Source organism: Alligator mississippiensis, chromosome 1, assembly GCF_030867095.1.
Source record: "Alligator mississippiensis isolate rAllMis1 chromosome 1, rAllMis1, whole genome shotgun sequence".
NCBI classification, from domain to species: Eukaryota; Metazoa; Chordata; order Crocodylia; family Alligatoridae; genus Alligator; species Alligator mississippiensis.
The window spans coordinates 343178514-343203468 of NC_081824.1; the positions used below are offsets into that span (position 1 = coordinate 343178514).

Here is a 24955-nt window from a genome sequence, read left to right on the forward strand (position 1 = left end):
TCCCCCCCAGCTGACTGGGCTTGTGTTGCTTTGCATAGGTCCCCATGGCTGCTGATGCTTTCCTGCTTTACCTTCTGCCCAGAGCAGCACATCAGGGGCAGGAGGAGGAGTCAGTGGATGTAGAGGTAGCTAAATGGTACCCAAGCAGCTCCAGCCTCACTGTGAGCAACCTCACTAGGAACCTGTGCATAGTGGCCAGGACTGCAGCCATGGTGGGCATGGGCAGGAGCACAGCATGGGCTGCCCCAGGCAGGCCTTGGCTCCATGCAGAGCTAGGGTGCCCAACTGTGGTCCAGATTCAAACAATTGGCAAGCTGGATCCAGCCCATAGGTCGTATTTTGCCCACCCCTGGACTAGAACCTCCAGCTATGACTCCTAGGGGATTGCTATAAATATTAGACCAGTCATGCCTCCCTTTTTTCTCCACCTCTCTTGTTTCAATGAGTCTTCTTTTCATTCTTGTATGAAAAAGACCTCCATTTCATAATAGTCCTCCAGCACTGTGGCTAGGGTACTCCATTGGGAGATGTAGGTTGGAATGCCTTCAGACCAAGGCAGAACTAAACCAGGGTCTTTTACTTTGTTGGGTGAATGCTCTATCCAGCAGCCCATTACATAAAGCCCTTACTTGCAAAAGCTGCACCACCTTTTTCCTGTGCTTGTCCCTTGCTCTAAAAGAAACCAGTGAACCTTGCTCACTCCTTTGAATAAGAGGTTGTAGTTACTGGCCATCAAGAGAGAATTCCAGGTTGGGGATTTCAAGTGGTTGTTTTGTTAGCACTTCAGTCATCCCAGAGAGGGGCAGGACACTGGACACACCCTAGTCTTCAGGCTTTCATATTGGCTAATTTAGGCAGCTCCCTGCTCAGTGTATTACCTGTTTTGAATCCTATTTTGAAGCACATAATTCTCCCCAGGCATTATACAGGAGCTTAGGCACCTAATATTAGACTCTGGATTTCATACAATGGGAGGGGTGGGGGTAAGCAAGTAAAAATTAGTCACTGTTGCACCAAACCCTTATGTGACTAATTGCTTTGTTGGACCAAATCTTTAATCTACTCAGTGATTCATTTTCTCATATATAAAAGGGGCATAATACTTCTGTGCCTCGGAATGAAATCTGTTAATTATTGTAGGTGCTTCGAAACTATTGTTCTGGGTCGTGTAAGTATTTGGACAGATGAGGTCTAGTACAGCTCCCTCTAGTCCTGTGGTTTTCAACCTTTTTTCATTTAGGTTTCCACCTAAAAAATGTTGAACAGAGGTGCAGACCCCTTTGTATTGTAAGTGTGGGTATTCACATACCTTTGATTGATCATAGTCATCTTCTGCAGATCCCTTAGACAGTCTGTGGACCCCCAGGGGTCCATGGAGCACAGGTTGAAAACCACAGCTTTGATCTGAATAACTTGTTGCCAGCTCTCATGTTAGCATAAATATTATATGTCATGTTTTACTTAAAGATGAAGTTCCTGGAGATAAGTGACAATCTGAACTTTATTTTTTTTTCCAAGGTTTTATATTGCAGAAAAAACCTTGAAAGTATTTCAGTTTATCTTAAAATTAGGAATAACTTTCTCACTGTGAGGGTGGTTAAACATTGGAATAAGCTACTGGGAGAAGTTGCAGAATCTTCATCCATGGAATTTTTCAAAAGCTGGTTAGACAGGTTTGACTGGGATGGTTTACTAAGAGATGATCCTGTCTAGAGCAGAAGGCTGAACTAGATGAACTGACAAGGTCCTTTTCAGCCAGACTTTCCTATGATCATGCCTCAACATAGAAGATATAGCTGTAACAATCAATATGGCTCAGCACTGAAAAAAATCCACAGTTCTTAAATCACCTTCTGCTTTAAAGGAGGGATGCAAACTGACAATAGAATTAAAGGCCATATTATTATTTTGTAAAGACTGGCCGTGTCTACGTGAGATGCTGATGACGCTACATGACATTGTTGCACAGTCATTTAGGACTTGTGTATGCAAGTACTAAATGACTGCACAGTTACTGCGCAGCAGTGTCCCTGAACAGCTTTTTGGTGATGCTGGCTGCACAGTAGCTCATTACTACTGTGGAGTCAGCAACTTGTGGACACAACCAGTACCAACATTTTGGAAACTACATATAAAAATAGTTTTAAACTTTTTTCTAGGGTAGGACACTAATGGGAACAATTAATAAGGATGGAAGAACAGGGAAGGCATTTATTTTGCTTGTATGTTTTACAAGAAACTTTCATTCATGCACAGATAGCTCTAGAAAAAGTAAAATTGTATTGCAATGGAAGTATTCATTATATAGATGACCTAAACCATTCCCAAGCAACTGTGAAAAGTCAACAGCTGGCAATGATTTAGGATAGAGAGTCTTAACAGAATATCTTGGCAATGATGCCACTTATTAGAGTACATTTTATGTGTGATACCTCAAAGCAAGAACTTTAATGGCTGCCCCCATTTCACACAGACAGAATTTGACATCTCTGAATGCATATATCTTGGAAATAAAAACCAGGCAATATAAAAGAAAGCTTCTTTGAAGATCTATTCTGGCTTACTCTATTTGGGTCACTCTTGGTTGCTTTAACCTTATTAGCTTAATATTGGTACCAGTTTCAGGAAAATGTCTGAGGGTAACAGTAATGACTTGTAAAACTTATTCCCCTGTTAAAACTGGGCTAGGTTCCACCTGAATGAGCATTTCATTGGCTCCCACAAGAACAAAGAGAATCTTACAGAAGCAGGTAGGACCTGCCATGATAGGAAAACAGCTCTGGAGAGAGCTGGCTGCTTAAATATTTCTTTAATCCAAGGTCTATGAAGTCCTTAGTTCCCAAATCTATTTTTTTCTGCTATTCAAGTAAGGACTTCAACAATACAGATGGGAAGTGATATTGCCTGTCTACTTGGCACTGGTTAGGCCTTATCTGGAGTACTGTGTGCAGTTCTGGGCTCCACATTTTAAAAAGGATGTGGAGAAGTTAGAGAGGGTCCAGAGGTAGGCAACAAAGATGATCACAGGCTTGGAAGGCAAGTCATGAAGCAAGACTGAAGGAGCTACACGTTCAGTTTGTGGAAAAGGCACTTAAGAGGTGATGTGATAGAAGTCTTCAAATACTTGGAAGTGCTGCCATAAAGAAAAGGGAAAGCATCTTTTCTCTGTTGCTGCAAAGAAGACACAGACCAATGGCTTGAAGTTACAGCAAAATAAATTTAGATTGGATATCTGGGAAAAACTTCTTCACTGTGAAAATAGTGAGGCAGTGGAGTAGACTGCCTAGGGAAGCTGTGGACTCTCCATCACTGGAGGTGTTCAAAAAGAGGTTGGACAGCCGCTGTTCAGGGATGATCTAGGTGTAGCTGTGCCTATGTTCTACCATGGGTAGCTCCCATGCTTCTGGGCTTTGCTGGCTGTTTCTATCTCTCCCCCTTTTTTCTGTTACATGTGCCAGGGTGTTTAACCCTCCCCAGAAGCACTGGGTGTTGGCTACAGCTAAGGCTAGGATTTTTAATTGGGATGTGTCAACTCTTCTGCTAGGAGCAAAGCCAGAGGTTCCTGGCTAGAGGGCCTTGCCTCTCTGCTCCGGATCAAACTGATTGCCATATTTAGGGTCAGAAAAAAATTTTTTACCCCATGGTAATACTGGTATGGACTATGGGGGGTTTTGCCTTCCAGTGTAGCGGGGGGCATGGCCCTCTACCCAGGACCTCTTGAGCATACATTGACTACATTTTACAAAAGCAGGACATTGGCTGCCGTGGTTTTCCTGCTTTACCTGGGGCACATTAGGGTGTTAAATCTATGTCGTGTCAACTTTGAAGGTAGTCTTATGTAGAGTCTGGGATGGTTTGGATAGGGAGAATCATGCCTCAAGCAGGAGATTGAACTAGGACCAGGGGCAGGCAATTATTTTGGGCAGAGGGCTGCTTACTGAGTTTTGGCAAGCCATTGAGGGCTGCATGACAGGTAGCCAGGGGCAGATTAATATTAATTTTCTAAATTTTTAGGGGGCCCGCGGGCCAGATAGAATGGTCTGGTGGGTCACATCTGGCCCATGGGCTGCATTTTGCCCACCTATGGACTAGGTGATCTCTGGAGGTTTCTTTCAGCTGTGCTTCTCTAGGACTCTATGGGACACCCACATACGGGAGAAAAAGCAGACACATGTGGCAGAGCTCTGTTGATCTAGATGGGAATACATAACATTTGAAGTGTTTCTACCACCTTGGAAGTGCTTCAATGAACTGATGTACATGTCCTTTGAAGTGCTCCAAAAATTATGGAAGTATTTCAAAATGGACCCTGACTGATATAAGTATTATTTAGAAGTGCTTTAAAATGAAGTGCTTCAGGTCACATGTGCTTGCTCCACAACAGTGGCGCTCAACCTTTTTGGCAGCCATGCCATAAATTAGCCCTGTACCCTCCCCAAGTGCCACTCTGATCCCCTGCATGATCTGTGCTCTTTCTGCTCCCTGCCCTATGTTCCCTGCACAATCTGCTGCTCTTCTGCCTGCCCCTTTCTCAACCTACCATGTGTCATACAAGCTGCCCATACCACTTTCTGGAATGTGACATGGAACATGACCTGGGTCCTCCAGCATCCCACAATGCTCCTTCTCCTGTTATTTTGCCTCTGTTCTCTCCAGAGTGCCTTCCTGCCAGAACCAGGAGGCCCTGTATTCCCTCACTAGAACCAAGATTCCCATACCCAATCCCTGCATATCTCCCTATGTCCAGTCTCCCAATTCTAGCACGTGGGGGCTGCGGCCTCTGGTTTCCCCAAGTCTGGCAGGTGGGGCGGGGTGGGGGGAGGGGTGTTCAGGACAGCAGAAGTGGATTGAACAGAAGAGTGCTCACTGACATCAGCTTTGCTTCCCTTTTTTCTTCCCCCTACCTTTAATGGGGAGAGTGGAGCCATAGTCTACTACATTCCCTGCTCCTGGCAGTGGAGCAGCAGAGATGAAAGTTGTGCACCCTGGCTGGAGAGCTCACTGTTTAGCATTTGCAATGCTCATTAATAGTTCACCAGTCTACTCAAAGTGATGAGAGCTCAGAATACTGGGCTAGTGTTGTTGCAGAACCCATGTGAAACTTTTCCTGAAATACTTGTTTCTTGTATTTATTTCAACAAAACCAGACTCAGGAACCAGACTTATTATTACACATGTGCTCTGAGGATTTAGATTTTAACTTCTGGTAAATCTGTTTTTAACATTACTCATTCTAGCTGTAATATTATCATCTAGCACTTCCACAGGTCTGAACTAGTCCTATCCACTGGAAAAAAAACCCAATTCTTACTAAAACTTATAAAATTTGGTGGCCTTGCTTTACAAAAATCTAAAAACTTCAGATGTGTGACTTAATGACAGATCACTGAACAGAAGCATAGTGAGGGTGAACTAGTTTCAGAAGGAACAACATTCATCATTAGAATTTAAGTACTTTATTTCAATGTACATGAATTAAAACAAAATAACTTAGTTTTACAGAACAGGAGAAATATATTGCTGGGCTGGCCCAGTGGGAAAGTGCTCTCCACTATAAAGCAGAGACTGAAGAGAGATTTCCAGTCCTCAGTCTGCTTGTTGGACCAACAGGACTAGAAGTACTGAAGAGGCTCATTTCTCCAGGAGGACTTTAATTTCTCACAAAAATGAATAGTGAAATAAATCCACTCTTGAGTTGGACAAATATTGATCTCAATGCTCAGCCTCAGAGAGGGTACAGATCCCCAGTAACTGAAGAGCAACAGTACAATCAAGCGTATTGCATTGGAGTCTCAAATTAAAATCAAAAGCATCGTCTCTCCCAATATTTTTGTCTGGCAGAGTCTCTTGTGCAAGCTTGTACAATAAAAATTCACACATCCAAGACCACAGAATTATATTATATAATCCTGCAAAGAAGGCAGTTTTTGATAGGCTTGTTGCCATGCGCTACTACCTGCTGTATCAGCTTTAACATGCAGCATACATAGTTGGTAAAAAGGCATTTCTTCTGATAACCTACTTCAAAATTGATATATGTTAAGACTGTTTTACAGCTCATAGTGCAACGCATTTAATTAGTCATTGTCACGCTATGGCACTATAAGATAAGCAATGATTTAAGATGTACTATGATGGTAGTAGTTACTTGTAGTTCTTACCATTAAGTCTCTTACTGAAAAATGATCAATGGTATAAAATACTAAGACGTAGCTTATGGAAATGTTTTGAAATAACTATTAAACTTATAGTTAAATAGACTTTATCATAATTTCTCAGATGATATCTAGTTCAAAGGGCTCAGATTCACAACCTATAAATGACCTCCAAAAGAGGGGGAAAATATTGAAAATTTCTTCCGATGTGATTCCATTGTATAAAACAGTATAGAAAAATGAGCATTAGGTGAAAATGTAATGAAAACAATAGCCTTTATAAAAACATTCCTTGAAATGTACCAGGCTTAACAAAAAGATGATTTACAAAGATTTTTAGGCTTGGTTTCTAGTCATCATCAGAATCTGAGTCATATTTCTTCCCTCTGATGGTTTTTTTATCCAGTTTTGTGAAGCTGGTTCCAAATTTCTTTTGGGTCTGAAAAGGTGGATCCATTAAGTTTCCACTAGAAGAAAAAGAAATAAAAAATTTCTATTAAAAGTAAAAATATTTATTAGTAGACACTTATACAGTGTTGGAGAAACAGCAAGTCAGAGAAACCAGTTAAAGAAAAACTATTTGGAATCAGCAGTGGCTGAAAAAATAGGTCCTCAATGCCCTATTAGCCACAAAGAAGTTGTCATAAAAAAAATTAGAACAGATCCAGATAGTACCAGCTTGCCTATGCAGGCCCCCTCATAAATGCCTTCTTTCAAGGAATGGTCAAGAGAGTGGGGCAGACTTCAAAGTAGAGAAGTAGAGCTTCCACATAGGCAGCTTGTGGCCTCTGCTGGATTGGTTGGGATATGCAAGATCTATGGCTAATTTTGAAAATGCAGGTTCCTTTCCCTTCATTCTTTTTGTGGATTTTACCATGAGAGTCAAAAGTCAGCTCATTTAATATTTAGTAAATTCCATATACTGAAGCACTGCATCCACTGAATAAATACTCCCATAAATTACAGTCTAGTATATCTGGTTCTTCCTCATTTGCTGGATCCTCTAGGTAGATTTGCTTTGCTCTTTCTGTCTGCCTGCTACAGATGTGGAAAAGATGAAAAGGGCATTTCTCCCCAAAAGGTTAATGGACATGCCCAGAGGAAAAATGAGTCTCATAAAAGGATGTAAAGAAAATCAATGCCTTAGATTTGAAGTGCCTTAACTCAACTGCCAATATACTTCAAGGGTGGCGGAGGGGGGAGGCTTATGTCATGGGCAACCTCTACATGTAGCACTCAGATTGGGAAAGGGACAGGTAGAACAGTGGCAAGCAGGGCAGGAAGAACAAAACAAAGCAGCAAAGTTGGTCAGGGAGCACAGGGAAGGAAGCAGAAAGCAGAGCAGTAGACCAGGCAGGGAGTATAGGGCTGAGAGAGCAGAAAGCCAAGCAGCAGACTGAGCAGGGGAAGGGGATTGAAGGAGGGTGCAAAACTAATCTGAACCATGTCTGCCAAAAATGCCTGGCTCCCGGTGTACTATTGTATGTTCTTCGCAATCTAGAAGAGATTTTCTTCTCTCAACATCCATAATTTTGAAGGTTAAATATTTAAAGTTGGATGCAGATAAATTTAAATACAGGTGACTGGTAGGTAGGACATGTGCCCCCCCCTCCCCCCTGAGATTGGCCCCCAACTCGGCATCACTCAAGACGGATAAATTTTTTTGCTGCATGGGCCGGCAGCATGTTGCCGGGGGGTGGATGGACTAAGCTGCGGCACAGAAATATAGGGGTGGATATGGGGCTTTTGGCCCACCCCTGGGACCACCCACAAATTGTGCCCCCCCAGACTCAGGAGGCACCAGTCACCCTTGAGTTTAAGGAAACAATTCTCCATGCTTTAATAATTTGGCTGTTTAAACAAGTCAAGAACATTAAAAATAAAAGACCTACACTAATGTGATGCAATGGTTGATGTTTTATCCACATAACCGCCTCAACTCGGTCCTGGAGACCCAAAGACCCAAGTATCTTCTTTTGATGATCACAAGACAATGTGACAATTCTCTGCAGATGCATCAAGCAAGGTGCACTCCCCACACCCCACTTCAATAAGGCAGTATTAAACCAAATTATGGTTAGACTGCATCTTTCTACACCTTTGGGTTAACCTGCGTTGTTCTGTATTAAATCATATAGTGTGTGAGCAAATAATCGAGTTAACCATAATACTGTCTAAAGATTTATGCACCCAACACTCTTCTGGACAATCTTCACCCCTTCAGTTATAGGAGGGGGAGACAAGTCAATACTCAAAAACAAGGGCCTTCAGCTTCGACTCACAGCAGCCACTGAGAGGAGCTGGTTGTCCTAAGTTTTGTGTTAGCTACTCTACAGGTAATAAGACCTGTATATGCACATTTTCAATATGTTGCGAAGAGTTATTTCCCTTGATTTGTTTTTCTTGCCAAACTTTACAGCCATAATGAGATTATTAGATCACTTGATTCTCGCGTAGATTTGATATCAGCGTAAACTGAACTCTTACACACATTCATACTTTACCCTTTAACCCCTCCTGCATTAATTTAAAAAACAATGTAGATTACCTGTAATTGATTATGCTTGAACACCCTAGTCTCCATTCTAAGGTCTCTGTGGTAAAGTCATCTGTATTACCAAGATCAGTAAAGCCAACAATAAAATCTTGTGTTTTTCCATCTTTTACTAGTGCTAGAGTGGGAATTACTTTGATGCTCAGTCTCTCACACAGGAATGGAGATTTTTCGGCATTTAATTTTATGAATTTTGTTTCAACGTGTTTTTTTGCCAGTATTGCCAGATGTTTGTCTACTATTTTGCACCTGTAAAAAAACAAAAAAAACCCAAAACAATTCAAAGATTGATGAGTTAATTCTTTCAGTGCCGAATTTTAAAATAATATCTTAAGAACCAACATTACAGAACTAACATGCTACTTTTAGAGAAAAAATATCAAAGCATAGTTTAAATAAGAGGAGCTCAATCTCTGGCCATCTGCAGGCCAAATGCAGCTTGTGGAGCCATTCCATCTGGCCTACGGGGCTCCCCACTGGGCAGGAAATTTGGCAGCAGGGGAGCAGTGGCCGTTAATACTGCCATCCTTGCCCCACCAAATTCCCAAACCCAATCCTTGTGCAGTTGAAGCTGGGCCATGCCCCCTTCCCCCTCCTTGCCAGGCCAGTTTCAGAGTGAGACACACCCTTTCTACCCTGCAAGGCCAATGCATGCTCCCTTCCTCCTCACAGGGCTGGATCACACCACCTTCCCCGTGGGCCAAGGAAGGGCCCCTCCTTCCACAGGGCCAACTTGGGGCCAGGCTATGCCCCTTCCCCCCCACATGGGTCAAGTCATGTTCCCTTTTCCACATGTGTCCAAGCCATGGCCCTTTTTCCCCAACAGATCTGGGCTGTGGTGGGGGCTGCACCCCATTCCCCTCTGCGTGGCTCAATGATGTTGGCCACTATGCTGGATCAGGACTACCAGTGTGATCCTGCCTATGGACAGATGGGGCACTACCCATCAGGCCCCCACCAGGGAACAAGCTTGAACACAACTGGCTTAAATATATCAGTTTAGTATACTCAGCTATTGATGGCTAGAAAGTTATATTTAATTTGCTATTGGGAATTGGCTTGTAGATAAAGTAGATAGTGCATTAGAACATGGTTCAAGGAATGGCAAGGGTTAATTGGTTTCTAAAAGCCTGTCTGTGACAAAGTTTCCTTCAAGGCCCACTGTAACTAGAACAGCATAAACGGAGAGATAAGGGAACCTGCCACATTAGCTAGGTGACAGTGACCAGCTGCAGAGCCCTTGGGATTTCTAGTTTCAGTGGACGGACCAAATTAGCCAGCTAGGGCATGCCCAAATTAAGATGTGTCCATGTGATGGGTTTGGGAAACAAAGGAATATGCTGACAGAACAGAACGTGGACAGCATGACAACCACAGGGAGACCAATCAATGATGCCTAGGAATCAAGAGTCAGAGGGGGAAAAGAACACAAAAGGAGGGATTTCAGAGCAGCAAAATGTTCTCCAAGGGTGAACCTGAGGCCTCCAGGGACAGAGGGCACACTACCAGCTGTCTCACCCACCCCACTAAGAGGGGTGGGCCTCAGCCCTCAACCTCCAGGCTGCTGACATGCAACATTCAAGAAGGAACCACAGGGTGAAGCTCATGTACTGGCCAGATGTACCTTCCCTCTGACAGCCCTAAAACTAATAGATATAGAATCAGAGGGGTTATTTTGTTTGCCTTGCCTGCATTATTCTTACCTGCTATCACTGTGTATCAATAAAATTTGCCCATTATTGAATGGAGAAGTCGTGGTTGATCTGAGAGTTTGGGCCCACCTGAAACAAGGTATCTGGCTCATAATTCCAGTGCCAACAATTGGCGACTCCACCAGGACAAGGACCCTGTGACTCTAGGACTGGGACTAAGTCCAGTGCCAACAACTGACCACTAGGACTCAAGGGCAGTAACCTGACTGATCGGGGAATTTGTTGGTACAGAGTGCACCTCTTTAGAGGAGTCAACCAAGACTCATGGTAGGGTGAGGCTGTGAGACTATCGGTGGAGACCTGTGTGTGAGGTGAAACCATATGGTAGTTCCAGGTAGGGTTGTAAGCTAAGTAACCATGTCCAAGTCAGAGTCTTTTGTGTAGGAGGTTGGTTTGCTGCATTGCCAACCAAGGGGATGGTTGCTTGTCTGGGTCAGGTAGAGTAGTATACAGAAGTACAGATATGTTAGTGGCAGGAGCGAAAACTTTGAGGAGGACAGGGCTGCAACCTGATCTTAGAGAGTGCCTGAAGTCCATGGTTTGGATCAGGGTATGTGCTGAAGTCAGCTTGGGTTAAGTAAGGTATCCTCTTATCGCAGGTACAACAGGAAGCCAGGAGCAGAGAAAATTAACCTCACTGCTGGAGGACTGTGTGAATGAGCAGAGTCCTTGGGACTGAGGCATTTGTAAGCATGGATGTGTTTGTGACAGGAGAAGAGCCTAAAGGAGAGGGCTGCTTTATAGGGATTGTTAATGGCATGTAAGACACTGTTTACTGAAGTAGCACAGATGCAGCAGAAAGCTCCAGAGTCAGGAGCAGTGTTGTGCATTTGCTTTGGAGACTGTAAAACTGGAAGCTACTGGTATGGGTTATGGCAAGCCAGAATGTTAGCCAGGCAATGCAGCTTCAGGGAGCTCAGACACAGTTAAAGGAAGAGCAGGAAGGATCCAGCCCCACCCCGAGATCAGGGATGGGGGATGCGAAATCTTGTGATGCTGTGTACCCCTGTGAATAGAAAGCGCCACTAAAATTGGATTTTTGGAGGTGGCTAATCATCCTAGTATGCTAGGAGGGGACACAGGGAAGACAAGTAATGTAACTGGATACCTGTGCATTCTTTTGGTTGCTTTGGTTCATTGTGCCAACATGCACTTTGTGCATTGATGATGGGAGTGAGGGATGTCTTTGTTCTCCCCCTCTCCAATAACAGTGTGCATATTTTATGAAGGAAACTGTTAAAAGAATAATGCAGGAAGGTGTTTACCAAAGCTCAGCGTGTAGCTATGTAAACAAAGGGTGTTTTTTTCTGAAAAGTTGACCGGTGGTTTTGAAGTTTTGGTGTTTTTTTTTTAGGACTGGAAGGTTTCCTGAAAGATTGTATATGGTTTGTTGATGGATCTAGTTATTATGAGAAGACCCTGAGAACAGGATTTGCTGGATAAATGTAAAACCAGGCTACAGAGCCAGTAGCTTTGCTGTCAGATGCCAGTCAGAGCTTTGCTGGATTAATTTGCTGAGAAAGCAAGGCCAGAAGAGGCCACTGACGAGCACAGATTGTGAAGCCTACAGCCCAGGAAGGATATGGTTAAAGCAGTGTCATCAGAGTTATAAGAGGGTCTGTCAAGGGAAAGAAAGGCTGGAAGTTAAAGGGAAACCAATAGAGTGAATGTTAAGACCCGGAAGAGAGCATGGGGACTTCAGAGAACTGCTGGAGAAAGACCTGAGAGGTCTGAAAGCCAAGAGGGGCTGAGTATAAGTGGGGCAGAGAGCCCAGATGTCTGCAGCCCAGGAGAGACAAGTGTTAGCAGGGCCAGGTGTCCAGGTCTCACTGGCCCAAGAGCGGGGCCAGGATCCAGAGAAGGGTCAAAGTCCAAGGGACAAGGCTGGAGACTGAAGGGGTCCAGGAGCCTGTAGTCCAAAGAGGTCTGGGAAAGCCCCGAGAGACCAAGAGGTGTGGCATTGCAGAGGCAGTGCCAGGGCCCCAGAGACGTCAAAAGATTAAAAGAGACCACTGCTGAGACTTCCAGAGCCAGGGAAATGTAGGATCTCAGGTGGCCTGAGGTGGGGCCAGGATCTTGGAATGTAGAGCCTTGTGTGGCCACAGCTCAAGTATAAATGGGCCAGGGAGCCCAGAAATGAGATACTGTGCCCATGAGGGGTGAAGATGACCAGGGCAGGAGAGCCTAGAGATTGGTCCTGGGTAGGACCTGGAAACTGCACCCTCTTGAAATGGGTTAATGTGGTAAAGCTACTTGTGATGGGGAAGTCTCTACAAAATGCTGCATGTTGCCACCCGAGGGACAGGCGAGTATAAGGTGCCGTGCCTGAAAACCCTAGTTTCCATTGCCTTGTGAGTCACCCTTTATGGGAGAAAGCTAGGAAGAGCATATAGATACATGGATAGACAGCTGGGGCCTGTACTGCACCTGCAAGCACCAAAGGTAGAAGATAAAATGATATACCATATCACTAAGGAAAAGATGGAGGCCCAGCTTTAGATGGCAAGGGCCAGGACCCATTGTAAACAAAGCCAGCTAGTGTCAAAAGTGATTCCATGCCTCTCAGTTAAAGAAATGGAAAGGTACCTGAACTAACCTAAAGGGGATTGAGCCCCTCTCTTTTTTTAGTCTTTGTGTTTTGCAGGATGTGGACCACCTCTGAAGCATCAAGAATCAGATGAGGTACTGATTGTTGAGTGGAAAACCACCTAGAATGCTGAGTAAAAGTTATTTCTTAAAACCAAAGTTGTCTGGAGAGCCTTGAAAACACATATGCCTGCAGCACGCTACCATTCCTTAACACACCCCATCACAGTACAACATGTAGGTGAAATGCTTTCACTTCCCACTTCTTCCCAACAATTTCATCATGGACTATCAGGGGTCATGCTTATACAGGCATGGGCTTACTAATAAAGTTCACAAGGAAACATGCACTCCAACCCAGCTTTCCTAAATGGTTCCTGTTTCCTATAGGCTTATTTCTGCCAGTCGCTCTGCATGGGAGCTAGGAAGAGTTTATATGAAGCATAGCTCATCCAGCCCTATGACTAACTGGCTTTTTACCATTTACCAAGCAGGCTGAGGAAACTCTCTCAGAAAGCAAGGTTTGAAAGACCAGGGAATTTTGTTATTTTGTAATTTTGCTTTGGAGACTGTAAAACTGGAAGCTACTGGTATGGGTTATGGCAAGCCAGAATGTTAGCCAGGCAATGCAGCTTCAGGGAGCTCAAACACAGTTAAAGGAAGAGCAGGAAGGATCCAGCCCCACCCCGAGATCAGGGATGGGGGATGCGAAATCTTGTGATGCTGTGTACCCCTGTGAATAGAAAGCCCCCCCCCAAGCAGCAATTCCCTGGGCTTCTTGCTTGGGAGTTCCACTTGTCTCCTCTCTTCCCCAAAAGGCCCAATTTAGTTGTGTGATCTGTTTGTCACAGGACTCTGCTCATTTCATCTGCCTGGGGAGGTAAGGGATTGGACCCATCACCCCTTGAAAAAGCTAGTCCCCCTGTGGTAGTAATTTAATCTTGTGGTTGAGATACATGGAACAGAATACACCTTCCTACAAGCTGCTGGCTGCCAGAACTACATAGTGAGTGTTTTCACTTGGTATGCTCTTGTTTTCCAAATGCTTCAATGGAATTTTGCTACAACACTTTAGGAGGAGCAGAATCAGGCTGAAGTCTTTTAAGAGGTAGCCTAGTCAGATTTGTACAGTGACTAACAAATCAACATCAACTTTCCACATACTGCTTCTGCTACAAAAATTCCTCCCCCCACCCCTGGCCAGATAACCATCCTATAGGGAGGTCAAAAGCCACCAATTCAAAAGTAATGTTATCTATGTTCATTTACATAAGCCCTTTTCCTGGCTGCTCAACATTAAAAGGAATGTCTGAATGAGTATATTTTTGCAAATGCTTCTATAGTACAAACAGTCTGAGTCAACTAGAAACTGTTCAAATTCAGGTCAAATTATGTAAATAGCTTCAGGTGAACAAGAAAAGGAAAAAAAAAATCAATACTGAAAATAAACATTTTCAAAATGTAAAAAATTCTAGATTTGCAAGGGGATTTAGGCATAATGTATGAAGTCAGCAAGATGCAGGTTGAGCGCCCCAACCACGTATAACTCTACAACCCACTGTAAGGACAATCCCTTGGAAGGCAAGAGACTCAGGTACAAATCCAGACTTTGATTCAAAGCAGGAATTTGAACCATGGTATCCATTACCCAAAAGAACAGCCTACCCACTGGATTACTATGTATGCTGGTGTCAGTCTCTTTCACTCTCTCCTGGCGAGGCTGCTTCTTTTGAATATTAAGTATTCATACTGCCAGACACAATGGCTCTACATAGCCTAGTAAGGCCTCACCCGGGAACAGGAAAACCTAGGTTTAGTCTTTGTTTCAATGTAAACAGCCTTAAGAAGTGATACTGAGGGACATACCTCCTTCCAAAAACAGACTATAGGTCCAATACTTTGGGATATTCTCCAGGGGGGTGGGAGATGATGATTCAAATACTTGCTCTAAATCAGACACAGGGAACATAAATGCAGATCTCCTGCATCTCAAAAAAATTCCTAGTGGCAGATTCCAGATATAAAGAAAAATTCTCTCATATACTAGGTTTTGTGAATGGCGCCCAAGTACCCGTGTAATCTTAGCCTTTTGCTTTTATATAAAAAATGATTTCCCTGCCCCCCATTTTGTTTAAAACTCTGAAAAATTCAAGTTCCAGGTAGATCCGAAATGATTTTTTTGACTTAAAGAACCACTTATCTCAAAACTGAGCATTGATGATACCATGAAGCAAAATGCTCCCCTTCAAATTCTTAGCCTATTTGAGATGAATTTACTAAATTAGACAACACGCCAAGATGCTGTTATGCATTGAGCATTTAGCACATGTACTTAGCTTTACGAGTTGGGCGACTAATCACAGGTCCCACTGAAACTCTATCAGAAAACAAAATCTGAAAGACTACGGAACTTTGGTACCCCCAGATCCTGCAGTTTTTGAAACAGTGTATACTTATTGCTGCAAAACCTTTTCAACAGAAGTTATTTATAGTACCTGAAGGTTGTATCTCTATAGAAATGACAAACCACATTGTTACTCTCTTTGACTTCTTGGAAAAAGTCTCTCTCACTTGGAATCTCTCTGTATTCTCCATGTCCCTTTGAAAGCCATTCCTAATGATAAGAAAGCAAAAAGTTAGTATTAAGATTCTTAATACTTTATTCTATTATTACTTTTAGAAAATCTGATACAACATAGAAAACAAACAAACAAACAAACAAACAAGCATATGTTTATGTTAAGATATGATTATCCTCCAAAAGCTTAAAGTTTTAAAAAACGGGAAGTAAAAGAAAAGCCCCAGAGAGATGATTGTGGTTAGACTGAGACGTTTCTTTTTCTACTTTGTTTAGTGGAAGAAAACCACTGATGCACACATCACTGCAGTCTCCAATTTTTTATAGCCAGTAAGCAAGGAAGAGGTCTTGCTTTAGTGGGAGCTGCAATTTTTGTACAGAGCTCTTTAGAACTCCATGCCTCTGCTTCCCTCTTTAAAGAGATTAAACCCCTGCATTCAGGAGGAGGCATAAAACCAAAGGCAAAAACTTTTCATGGTCAGTTTGGGAATCTCAAGGCTGCAATACAAGCTTCTGTCTTCAGAAATTCTCTACACCTTGGAAAGGTTCCCCCCAAAGGATTACATCTAGAACCAAAACAATTTACAGGGAAGCAGCACAGGTTGAAACATATTTGCTTCAGCTTCCCCTTTAAGAATCATTTAAAAAAAATCCTACAAATATACTGTCAATCTGTAATATGCATTCACATCTTAACAGCAAGAAAGCTGCCAGAATTAGCTTTGCAGTTTACAGAATCACAGAAAAGTAGGGCTTGGAAAGGACCTCGGGGTCATTTAGTTCAACCCCTAGCCAGAAGCAGAATCATTCCTATCCAAACCATTCTATACAAATCCTTGCCTAACCTATTATTAGAACTAGTAGTAATAGTAGTGGGTGCACCAATAAAGATTTTTTTGGCTGATACTGACGGCTGATTATTAACTGGCCATACTGGGCAATACCTATCCGATTGCTGATATGCAGTCCAGCAGCTTGGAGAGCAGTGTCCAGCTGGTAAGTCTGAGGGTGGGGAAAATTGGGGGGGGGGGGGGGGGAGGGAGGGAGGGAGGGAGGGTTAAGGGGCATCGGGCAGATTGGGGCCCCCACAGTGAGGGAGGGAGTGGGGCACGGGCAGGTGCACCCAGCTGGGGTGGGGCAGCTCTCGCCACTGCACACATCCCAGGGGAGATGGGGGGGGCCGGGGCATGTGTCCCCCAGATCGGTGCATGGGGCAAGGGCGGGCTATGTGCTGCAGGCTGCGGCCAGGGGCTGTGCCGGCCAATTCCCAGCAGGGGGGGCTGGGCCAGGGCTATTCTTGGGGAGGGGAGCAAGAAAGCACTGGGAGGGGGGCTACAGGGTAGGCTACAGCCACCCCAAAATTCACCACAGCCCCCTTTCTCAGCACTGTCACTTGACCCAAGCACAGCTGCCCTCCCATACACAAGCAACCTTTAGCTCCATCCCCTGTTCCACCCTGGCTGGGCAGCGCCTACCTCTGTCCCTGCTCCAGCCCTACTCTCTAACTATGGGGGTCTCAATCTGCCACTCCCATGCTCCTTCCCCCCATAGACTTACTGGCCAGATGTTGCTTTCCAAGCTGCCCCACCGTACACCTAATTGTGTGAATGCTGTGGCTGTGCACGCACATGACATTTATTGGAGACACTGATAACATCAATTTTCCTTTTATTGGTGCCGATATGATATGGTGCACCTCTACTACGGTCAAACCTGTACATAGTCAAACTTGTTGCACAACAAGGCACAACACCCTAACCTGTCACAAGTAAAAGGACAACAGCAGCCAGTTCTATTGCTGCAAGGGTTGTTAAAATACGTTAAGAGATCTTGGGAAGAAGGCCACACCTCTTACTACAAAGGCAGACACTCCCCCCCCCTCCCCCACGCGCGCGCATGTGCACACAGTCCATACCAATCTGAGCATGGGATAAAATTCCTTCCTAACCCCAAACATGGCTACTGGTCTAACTCTGAGCAGAGGGGCAAGACCCTCTGACAAGGAACCTCTGGGTTTTAATCCCAGTAAAAGCACTGGCACACTCCAGTAAAAATCCCTAGCCTTGGCTGCAGCCAACACCCAATGCTTTTGAGGAAGACAAAAAACACCCCCTAACACATGTAGTAACAGGAGAGGAAAAAAATCCTTCCTGGCCCCATGCAGCAACCAGCAAAACTCAAAAAGAATTGGAAATATTCGTAGTACACCATAGACATAGTTATGCCTAGATCATCCTTGATCAATGCTTATCCAACCTCTTTTTGAGTACCTTCAACCATAGCTTCCAAAATTTCCTTAGGCCAGAAGAGCCACTGGATCCAGCCAGCAGGGCTTTGCCTGTGTTTGTGCCTGTGCCCATGCTGGAGCCAAGCAGTGAGGTGCACCTGTACCTACACCACTGCCACTTCTCCCTGTCCTTTCAGCTCCAGTCCAAAACAGGCCATATGGTTTGGGCAGTATATCAGCAGCAGAGGGTTTTCCCTGTGCCTATGCCAGGACCAAGCAGCTGGGAGCTATGCCAGGACCAAGTATCTGTAAACTGCATCTGTATTTTCATTGCTTCTTACTCCTCCCTCCCCCTGCACCCCAGCTGCAGTGCAGTGCAGCTTTCAGCTGCTGGGGAGCTGGATAGCTTCCATCTGTGGTCACGCTATAGCAGAGGGAGGGGTAAACTGTGGCAGCATGGACACATCTTGCAGATACTTGGTGCTGGCACAGTTCCCCACTGGCCAGAAGCTATGCTTGTGCTGGACCTGGGAAACAGGGCCCTGTGGGAAGTGGCAGGGACACAGGCGTAGTTCCCAGCTACCTGGCTCCAGTGTGGGCATGGAGAAAACCCCCTACCACTGATGTGATCCTGAAGCCACCTGGCCTGTATTGGGCCAGAGCAGATTTGTTCCTGATATCAAACCTAAACCTACTTTGCTGCAACTTTAAGCCATTGTTCTCTGCAGCAACACAGAAAAGGTGTTCTCCCTCTTCTTTATAGATTTTAGAAGACTGCTATTGTCTCCCCTTAAGCACCTTTTCTGCAAGCTGAACATGCCTAGTTCCTTCAACCTCTCCTCACATGACTTGTCTTCCAAGCCCTTTTATTATTTGTCACCTGCCTCTGGACCCTAACTTCTCCATAACCTTTTTAAAATGTAAAAGTTCAAAATTACACACAATACTCTAGATGATACCTAAACAGTCCTGAATAAAGAGGCACTATCACATCCTGTGTCTTGTACCTAACGCTCCTATTAATTCAGTCCCAAACTGCCTTTCGTGCAGCTGCGTCATGCTACACACACATATATAGTTGCTTATGGCAATAATGTTTTAATTACATGAAAAAAATGAGCTAAAGGTTACAAGCAACAGTTGCTTTTCCAAAACGAAATTTCAGTTGTTGAATTTTCAAAATTAACATATTTCTTGCACCATTATAGTATTTTAATTCAGGAACTGTACAGGAAGACTCTTGAATTTTCTGGATATTATTCATGCTTGAAGCATCTCATACATCAAATTATTTTGATTTTCTAATAAAGATACAGTAAGAAATAGCAATAAATAAATAGATAGATACATACATCAATAAATTTAATTACATTCTCCTGAAGAGTCAGACAGACATATCACATTAAAGTCTATCATTATAAAACACGTGTTCAATTTCTATCTAAAATCAGATCCTATTAAAATTCCATTGCCTTCAGCATCACAGTCAAACAATGACAGACATTCTTGTGCTTTCATATCTCAGAACCATATACTAGCCTCTACAATCCTCCACAACTGGAATGCCCTCCCTCTTCCTACCTGATACCAGTAGCTATATTTCCTCAACACATTTTTAAGATGTGGCTATACCAATGACACTCCTATTCACTGCACAGATCTACTCCATGTAAAGGTTCCCAAGGCTCCTCTAGAAACTGTTTTTGCAAAAAGCCTTGCAAGAGGCATCAAGATCAGTGGACTGAAAGCAGAGGTAAGACCCTTTCCTGCAAAAGAAACAAACAGTCATATACAGCCCCAAATCTATTAGGTTATGAGAAGCCATTTTGAAGTAGGACAGATCATCCCCTCTTAAGAGCTGAGAGGGACAATGCACATTCCTCCTGTGGAACAGGCTGGAACGCAGAAGTCTAGGGATGGCAGATGGCCTCCTACAATGCTCTGAAATCTTTATAGTTTGATGGAGTTTTGCAGACATATTTTGTATTCATGGCTCATGTTTTCAGTCAATACTACTTAGTGATAGTTGCCTACCCAAATCCCAGTACCAGACTTTTTTCCTATCCTTATCTCATTCCAAAATATTCCTAAACACACCTGCATAATTCACAGAGAAACATGGTATTCTGAGTCAAGAGCAAACATTCATTTTTGTCAGATGCCAACAGGGCAAATTTATAGCTCCTCAAGATTTTCAAAACGAGCGGCATCACTACAAGGTCAGCAAAGATTACTGCTAAACATGAGGTCAGAATTTAACAATGCTGGAGAAAATATTACTTGTTTCTGCTGCTGGGCTTTCTTCAGAGCTTCAAGTCTCCTTTGTTTAACATGTTCCAAATCATCTTCATCCATTTGGTCCAATTTCTGGATCTCAGCATCCAGCTCTTCTTCCACTATCTTGGTAGTCTGAAGCATCTGATTCTCCAGAACTTTTTGAAACATTTCAACAGAAGGGTTGGTATCCATTTTTCAGGATAGACAATAAACTTCTTACAGCTATGAAAACACAAGTCATGAAATTAGAATTAAACAACACATAATAACACCCAAATAATTAGGGGTGCACTGATAGAGATTTTGGGGGCTGATATTTACGGAGGCATATCGGCTGATACTGATTCAATTTCCAATACAGCTTCCTCCAGTTGGTAAGTCCAGTGTGGTGGAAGGGGAATGGGGAAGGAAGGGGCATGGGGGGGGGCAAATCAACACCCCCCCTGCAGTGAGGGAGGGGCCAGGAGCAGGCACTGCCGGGGGGTGCAAGGGGGGGGGGTGCGGGGCCTGGAGCTGCAGCTCACAGGGAGGGAGGTGGTTCCTGCTGCTGCTTGCATGTGCCCCTCAAATCTGCACGGGTCAGGGCAGGCTGCAGCCAGGGGTGCGCAGGGCTTTTCTCAGCGGGGGCTGGATTTGGAATGGGTGCCAGTGGTGCTGGGAGGATGCTGCATCCACCCCAAATTTCACTGCCGCTCTACTCCCAGCACCGCCAGCCTCCCAGCACAGCCACAGATCAATGCCCTGCCTCCACCCATGTGCTGGGAAGAGCTGGGCTTGGCGCCAGGCAGCTGGTGGTGGCAGTGCTGGGAGCAGAGCAGCAGTGAAATCTGGGGTGGATGCAGCATCTTCCAAATGCGGCGGCACCCGCTCCAAGCCCAGCATCCATCGACAAGAGCCCGGCGAAGTCCTGGCTGCAGCCTGCCCCATCCCCATCCGGCGGGCACATGTGCCCCCTGTGCCCTTCGGGAGTACAAAGAGCAGCAGGTTCTCTCCCCCTCCTCAGGCAGTGCCTGCCCCTGCCTCTTCCCTCACCACAGAGGTGGGGTTGATTTGCCCCCCCCATGCCCCTTCCCTCCCTCCTCCCTTTCCATCACACTGGACTTACCAGCTGGAGGCAGCTCTCCATGCTGCCAGGCTGTGCCCCTTGCTGCCTGCGCTGCACTGCGGCAGCACACAGCACGGGCATTTATCGGCCAAATTCTCGGCTCCATCAGGCCGATATCTGATACAGCCAGTTTGATCCGATATCGGACTGATGTATCAGTGCACCTCTACAAATAACAATACCAAATAATAAGCCATTTGTTAAAATTTTGATCAGGCCCATTTCTTGCTGCCCTACACTCTACAGGACAGCAGTTCTGAACCATTTTAGACTCCAAACACCCTTTGTCAGACTCAAGACTTCCCCTCAGAAAATGCCAAGTCTTCGTTTTAATTTTCTTTACTCAAAAGACAAGTTACCAGAGCAAGTCTTTTACTGCAAAGAACTTGAAAAGACCACAGTAGGTCAGGATGTTTTTAACACTGTGAATTCCCATTTGAAATCTCTGAGTCTGTCTTGTGAGTCATGTTTGCAAACCTAGCTGTACTAAGAATATCTCAAAACACCCCAAGATGCCACGGCTCCCTGGTTGAGAATCACTGCTTTAGAGAAACAAAGCAAAAACAGCCTTTACTATTGGATTAGGAACTCATATGCAAAAAGTGATATCTTTCAGGATGACATGCAACTCTGTAAACATGAGCCTTGCAAACAGGGGCAATGATGAATCCAGTCACAGCTGATTTTCTCAGTCCCTGGCTCAGCTGTTGAAACAAGACATCCAGCCTAGTGGAGAAGGAACAGTTCCTTTGCCTTTTCAGCAGGAAGAAACTGAAATAACCTGTTTCAAAGAAAAATTTATCCTGAGCCAGGAGACCTGCATGAACTAAAAGTGCTCTGAGGAGCTGTCAATGTGGAACAGGCTCTGAGTTTCATGAAGGCTAGATGAGACTTTCCAGGAAGAGTCAAAGAAAACGAAGTTTTCCAGCTCGAGCCAGGAAAAGGAAGGAGGAAGAGCTCACTGCTCCGAAGAGACAGCAAGGCGCAATGTTTTTATCACAGGCAGGCAAGGCTCTTTCGGTAGATGTGATATCTTTTAAAGATATCATACCTAACCAAGGAACCTTGCCTGCCTGTGATAAAAACACTGCACCTCGCCATCTCCAAAGGACCTTTCCTACCTATGCCCTTAGACCAACATAGCTACAACCAACACCCGTGGCAGGGAGGAAGCCGAGCACCAGGTGTGCACACCAGAGCCCACATTTACATCCCTGCCAGTTCTACCAAACAGTGTGGTCTGTAGCTTTGGAAACACAGCTGGCCCTGAGTGTGCCCACCAGGCGCAGGCCTACACATTAACGGTGGCAGCTCAGGGTCGAGAGCTAGACTCCGAGGAAAATGGGGCCTCGAAAGTCTCCAAACCAGGGGTGTCAAAGGCAGCCAGGCACCTGGTCCCCGGGCCGGATCCGACCCAAGCGGGGCGCAGCCTCATGGGGCGCATGCGCAGTGCAGGAGGCGGCTGGGGAAGGGGCACACGGGCCTCTCCCGACCTGGGCAGCGCGAGCGCGCTACTACGCATGCGAAGCGAGACCGTTACACCCCCCGCCAGCCCGGCCGCACGCAGCCTGACTCCACAGGCGCCCCAAGAGGGGGAGGCGGCGGCGCTGGCGCAGGAGACCACCTGACACCCTTGCGGCCGTTGCCCCCCGTGCCGCTTACCCGGTCCGCGCGCCGCCCCGAGAGTCCTACGCCAGCCGCACTCCCAGCTCCACACCAGCGTAGCAAAAGCGAGTAACAACACAAGGAGGCGGGTGGGGCTAGGTCCCAGTATCGGCCTCTCTCATTGGCTGTCGCGTGTGGTTACGTGAAGGTGCGCATGCGCCTCACGGCAAGGCCCCTAGACAGGCGGGCAGCGCTCCCCACTCCTCGGTTGTCAGCTGAGGCCTTCGTGACGTCACTGAGCTCCGACATGCATTGCGCCTCCCGCCTACATTTCCCAAGACCCTTTACTCCCCCCTGACCCTGCTGTTTCTGGCGTGCGCTGCGGCCGCCCGACGTGCTGTCTTATACTGCGGCCCAGCCGCTACGGGGAGCCCCGGCCCGGACCCAGGCTCTAGAGCGGGCGGTTAAGCGGCTCCGTGGTGCCAGATGTACGTTAATTATGCTGTTTCTACGATAATTTCAGCCCTTGCTCCATGTACAGTCAATTACAGGAGACGTATTCAAAATGCATGGGGAGGTACGAGGTAGTCGTCTTGGTCTGAGACCAAAAGAAATGCAAAAATCTAGAACTCTTGGTTCAAAAGCACTACCTTTTATTAGACCAACTGAATAATTGCGAAAAAAAATATCTTTTTTCTGCGAGCTTTCAGGCTTACGCGCCCATTGTCAGGCTCAGGGAAAGTTCAAGATGGTAAAACATCCCCATATGTAGGAATTAAACTTCATTTTTGCACAGAGGAAACAGAAGCTGGAAGCCTGTCCCTCTGGCTCCATGAGAGTGTCTTTGTGAGGTTGCTCTTTGTTGTGCAGATCAAACAGGATTTCTTCCCTGGTGGTGTCATGGTGGGTGGGGAAGGTATCAAAAAATGTCCTTGTTGCTCAGCAATGTAGTTTATCATCCAAAATCGGCTAAAATTTGGCATCTTCCACATTTCAGGGATGAATTTATCTTCAAGAAAATGGGATGGGACTGGGCCAGACTCCCTTTTCCCTGCGTAATGAGGTTGGGGCTGGGCCATGCCCCTTCTCCCTGTGTGGCTGGATGGGAGCCAAGGTGCTCCCCACCCCACTGCACGTGGCCAGATGGGGCCGTGTCGCACCCACCCCAGGCGATGGGTTTGGACCACAGACTGGGTCCAGACCACAGAGGGTCTGGGCTTGCCAGGGGATAAGGTTGAGTGCCACTGTCTTGGAACATAAAAACTGCCATTTACTGGGTCCGACCATAGCTCCATCTTGTCCAGTCCCAGCTTGGTGAGAAGATGTGTGAAGATGTCTGGTTGTGGAAATGGGGGCAAGGGGCTGGGGAAAGGAGGTGCTAAGTGGCACCACAAAGTGCTGCATGACAACATCCAGGGCATCACCAAGCCCTGGATCCATTGCCTGGCCTGCTGAGGGGGCATGAAGCACATCTCAGGGCTTATTTATGGGGAACCTGGAAGGGTGCTGAAGGTTTTCATAGATTTCATAGACCTTAGGGCTGGAAGGGATCTTGAAGATCATCAAGTCCAGCCCCCTGCCTCAGGGGCAGGAAGTTTTTCCTGGAAAACGTCATGTGTGATGCCAACACATACACTGAACAGACCAAGAGGAAGACTGACTGCCACGGACATAGTGTATATCCTGAAGCATGGGGGCTACACCATGTATGGAGTTGGCGGCTAAGCCTCTTAGAAGAAAGCTAGAATTGCTGTTCAACCCAAAGGCCTGTGTCACGTAGTGGCAGAGTAGATGCTGAAAGGGAGAGTGAGTTGGGTGTGCCCAGGGTTTTTTGCATGGTTCCTCTCCCACTTGCAGCCTTCCGCATTTAAGGAAGGGGTGGGCAAAATGATGGATCTGGCTGGTTGCTGGACTCAATTTCCCAGCAGCCCCTGCCTACATCTCTGTGGCCAGTTTCCATGGAGACCCCAGGAGCCCTGATAGTGTGGGGCTAGGGTTTCCACAATATCGCTGGCAGGGTGCACAGCAGGGCAGGGAGCTGCTCTGGGGCTATGGCTGGGATCTTGCAGTGGTGCCAGCATGGCGCACCGGGGTTTGCGGGCAGCAGTTTGCAGCTCAGCCCCAGCTCTGGAGCACGTTGTCACAGCCACAAGATC

General features: G+C 45.7%; 1 protein-coding gene across 1 annotated transcript; it reads right to left on the reverse strand.

The window, feature by feature from the left end:
* Nucleotides 1–5440: 5440 nt before the first annotated feature.
* On the reverse strand, nt 5441–22969 carry TXNDC9 (thioredoxin domain containing 9). The gene is made up of 5 exons (XM_006277683.4): nt 22857–22969; nt 20093–20311; nt 15503–15621; nt 8704–8958; nt 5441–6622 (listed from the first exon to the last, which is right to left on the reverse strand). Exons 2-5 carry the CDS (start codon nt 20279–20281, stop codon nt 6505–6507), a joined length of 681 nt encoding a protein of 226 aa, XP_006277745.1. The 5' UTR covers nt 20282–20311; nt 22857–22969; the 3' UTR covers nt 5441–6504.
* Between the last annotated feature and the right edge of the window lie 1986 nt (nt 22970–24955).

Bases quoted from the DNA above. Each gene is read 5' to 3' on its own strand.
- TXNDC9 (XM_006277683.4), bottom strand. From the start codon at position 20,281: ATGGATACCAACCCTTCTGTTGAAATGTTTCAAAAAGTTCTGGAGAAT. The intron at 8,959-15,502 runs GTACTATAAATA...GTTTTTTTACAG, and splicing joins TATAGAGATACAACCTTCAG to GTGCAAAATAGTAGACAAAC. The intron at 6,623-8,703 runs GTAATCTACATT...TTTTTCTTCTAG, and splicing joins TCAAGCATAATCAATTACAG to TGGAAACTTAATGGATCCAC.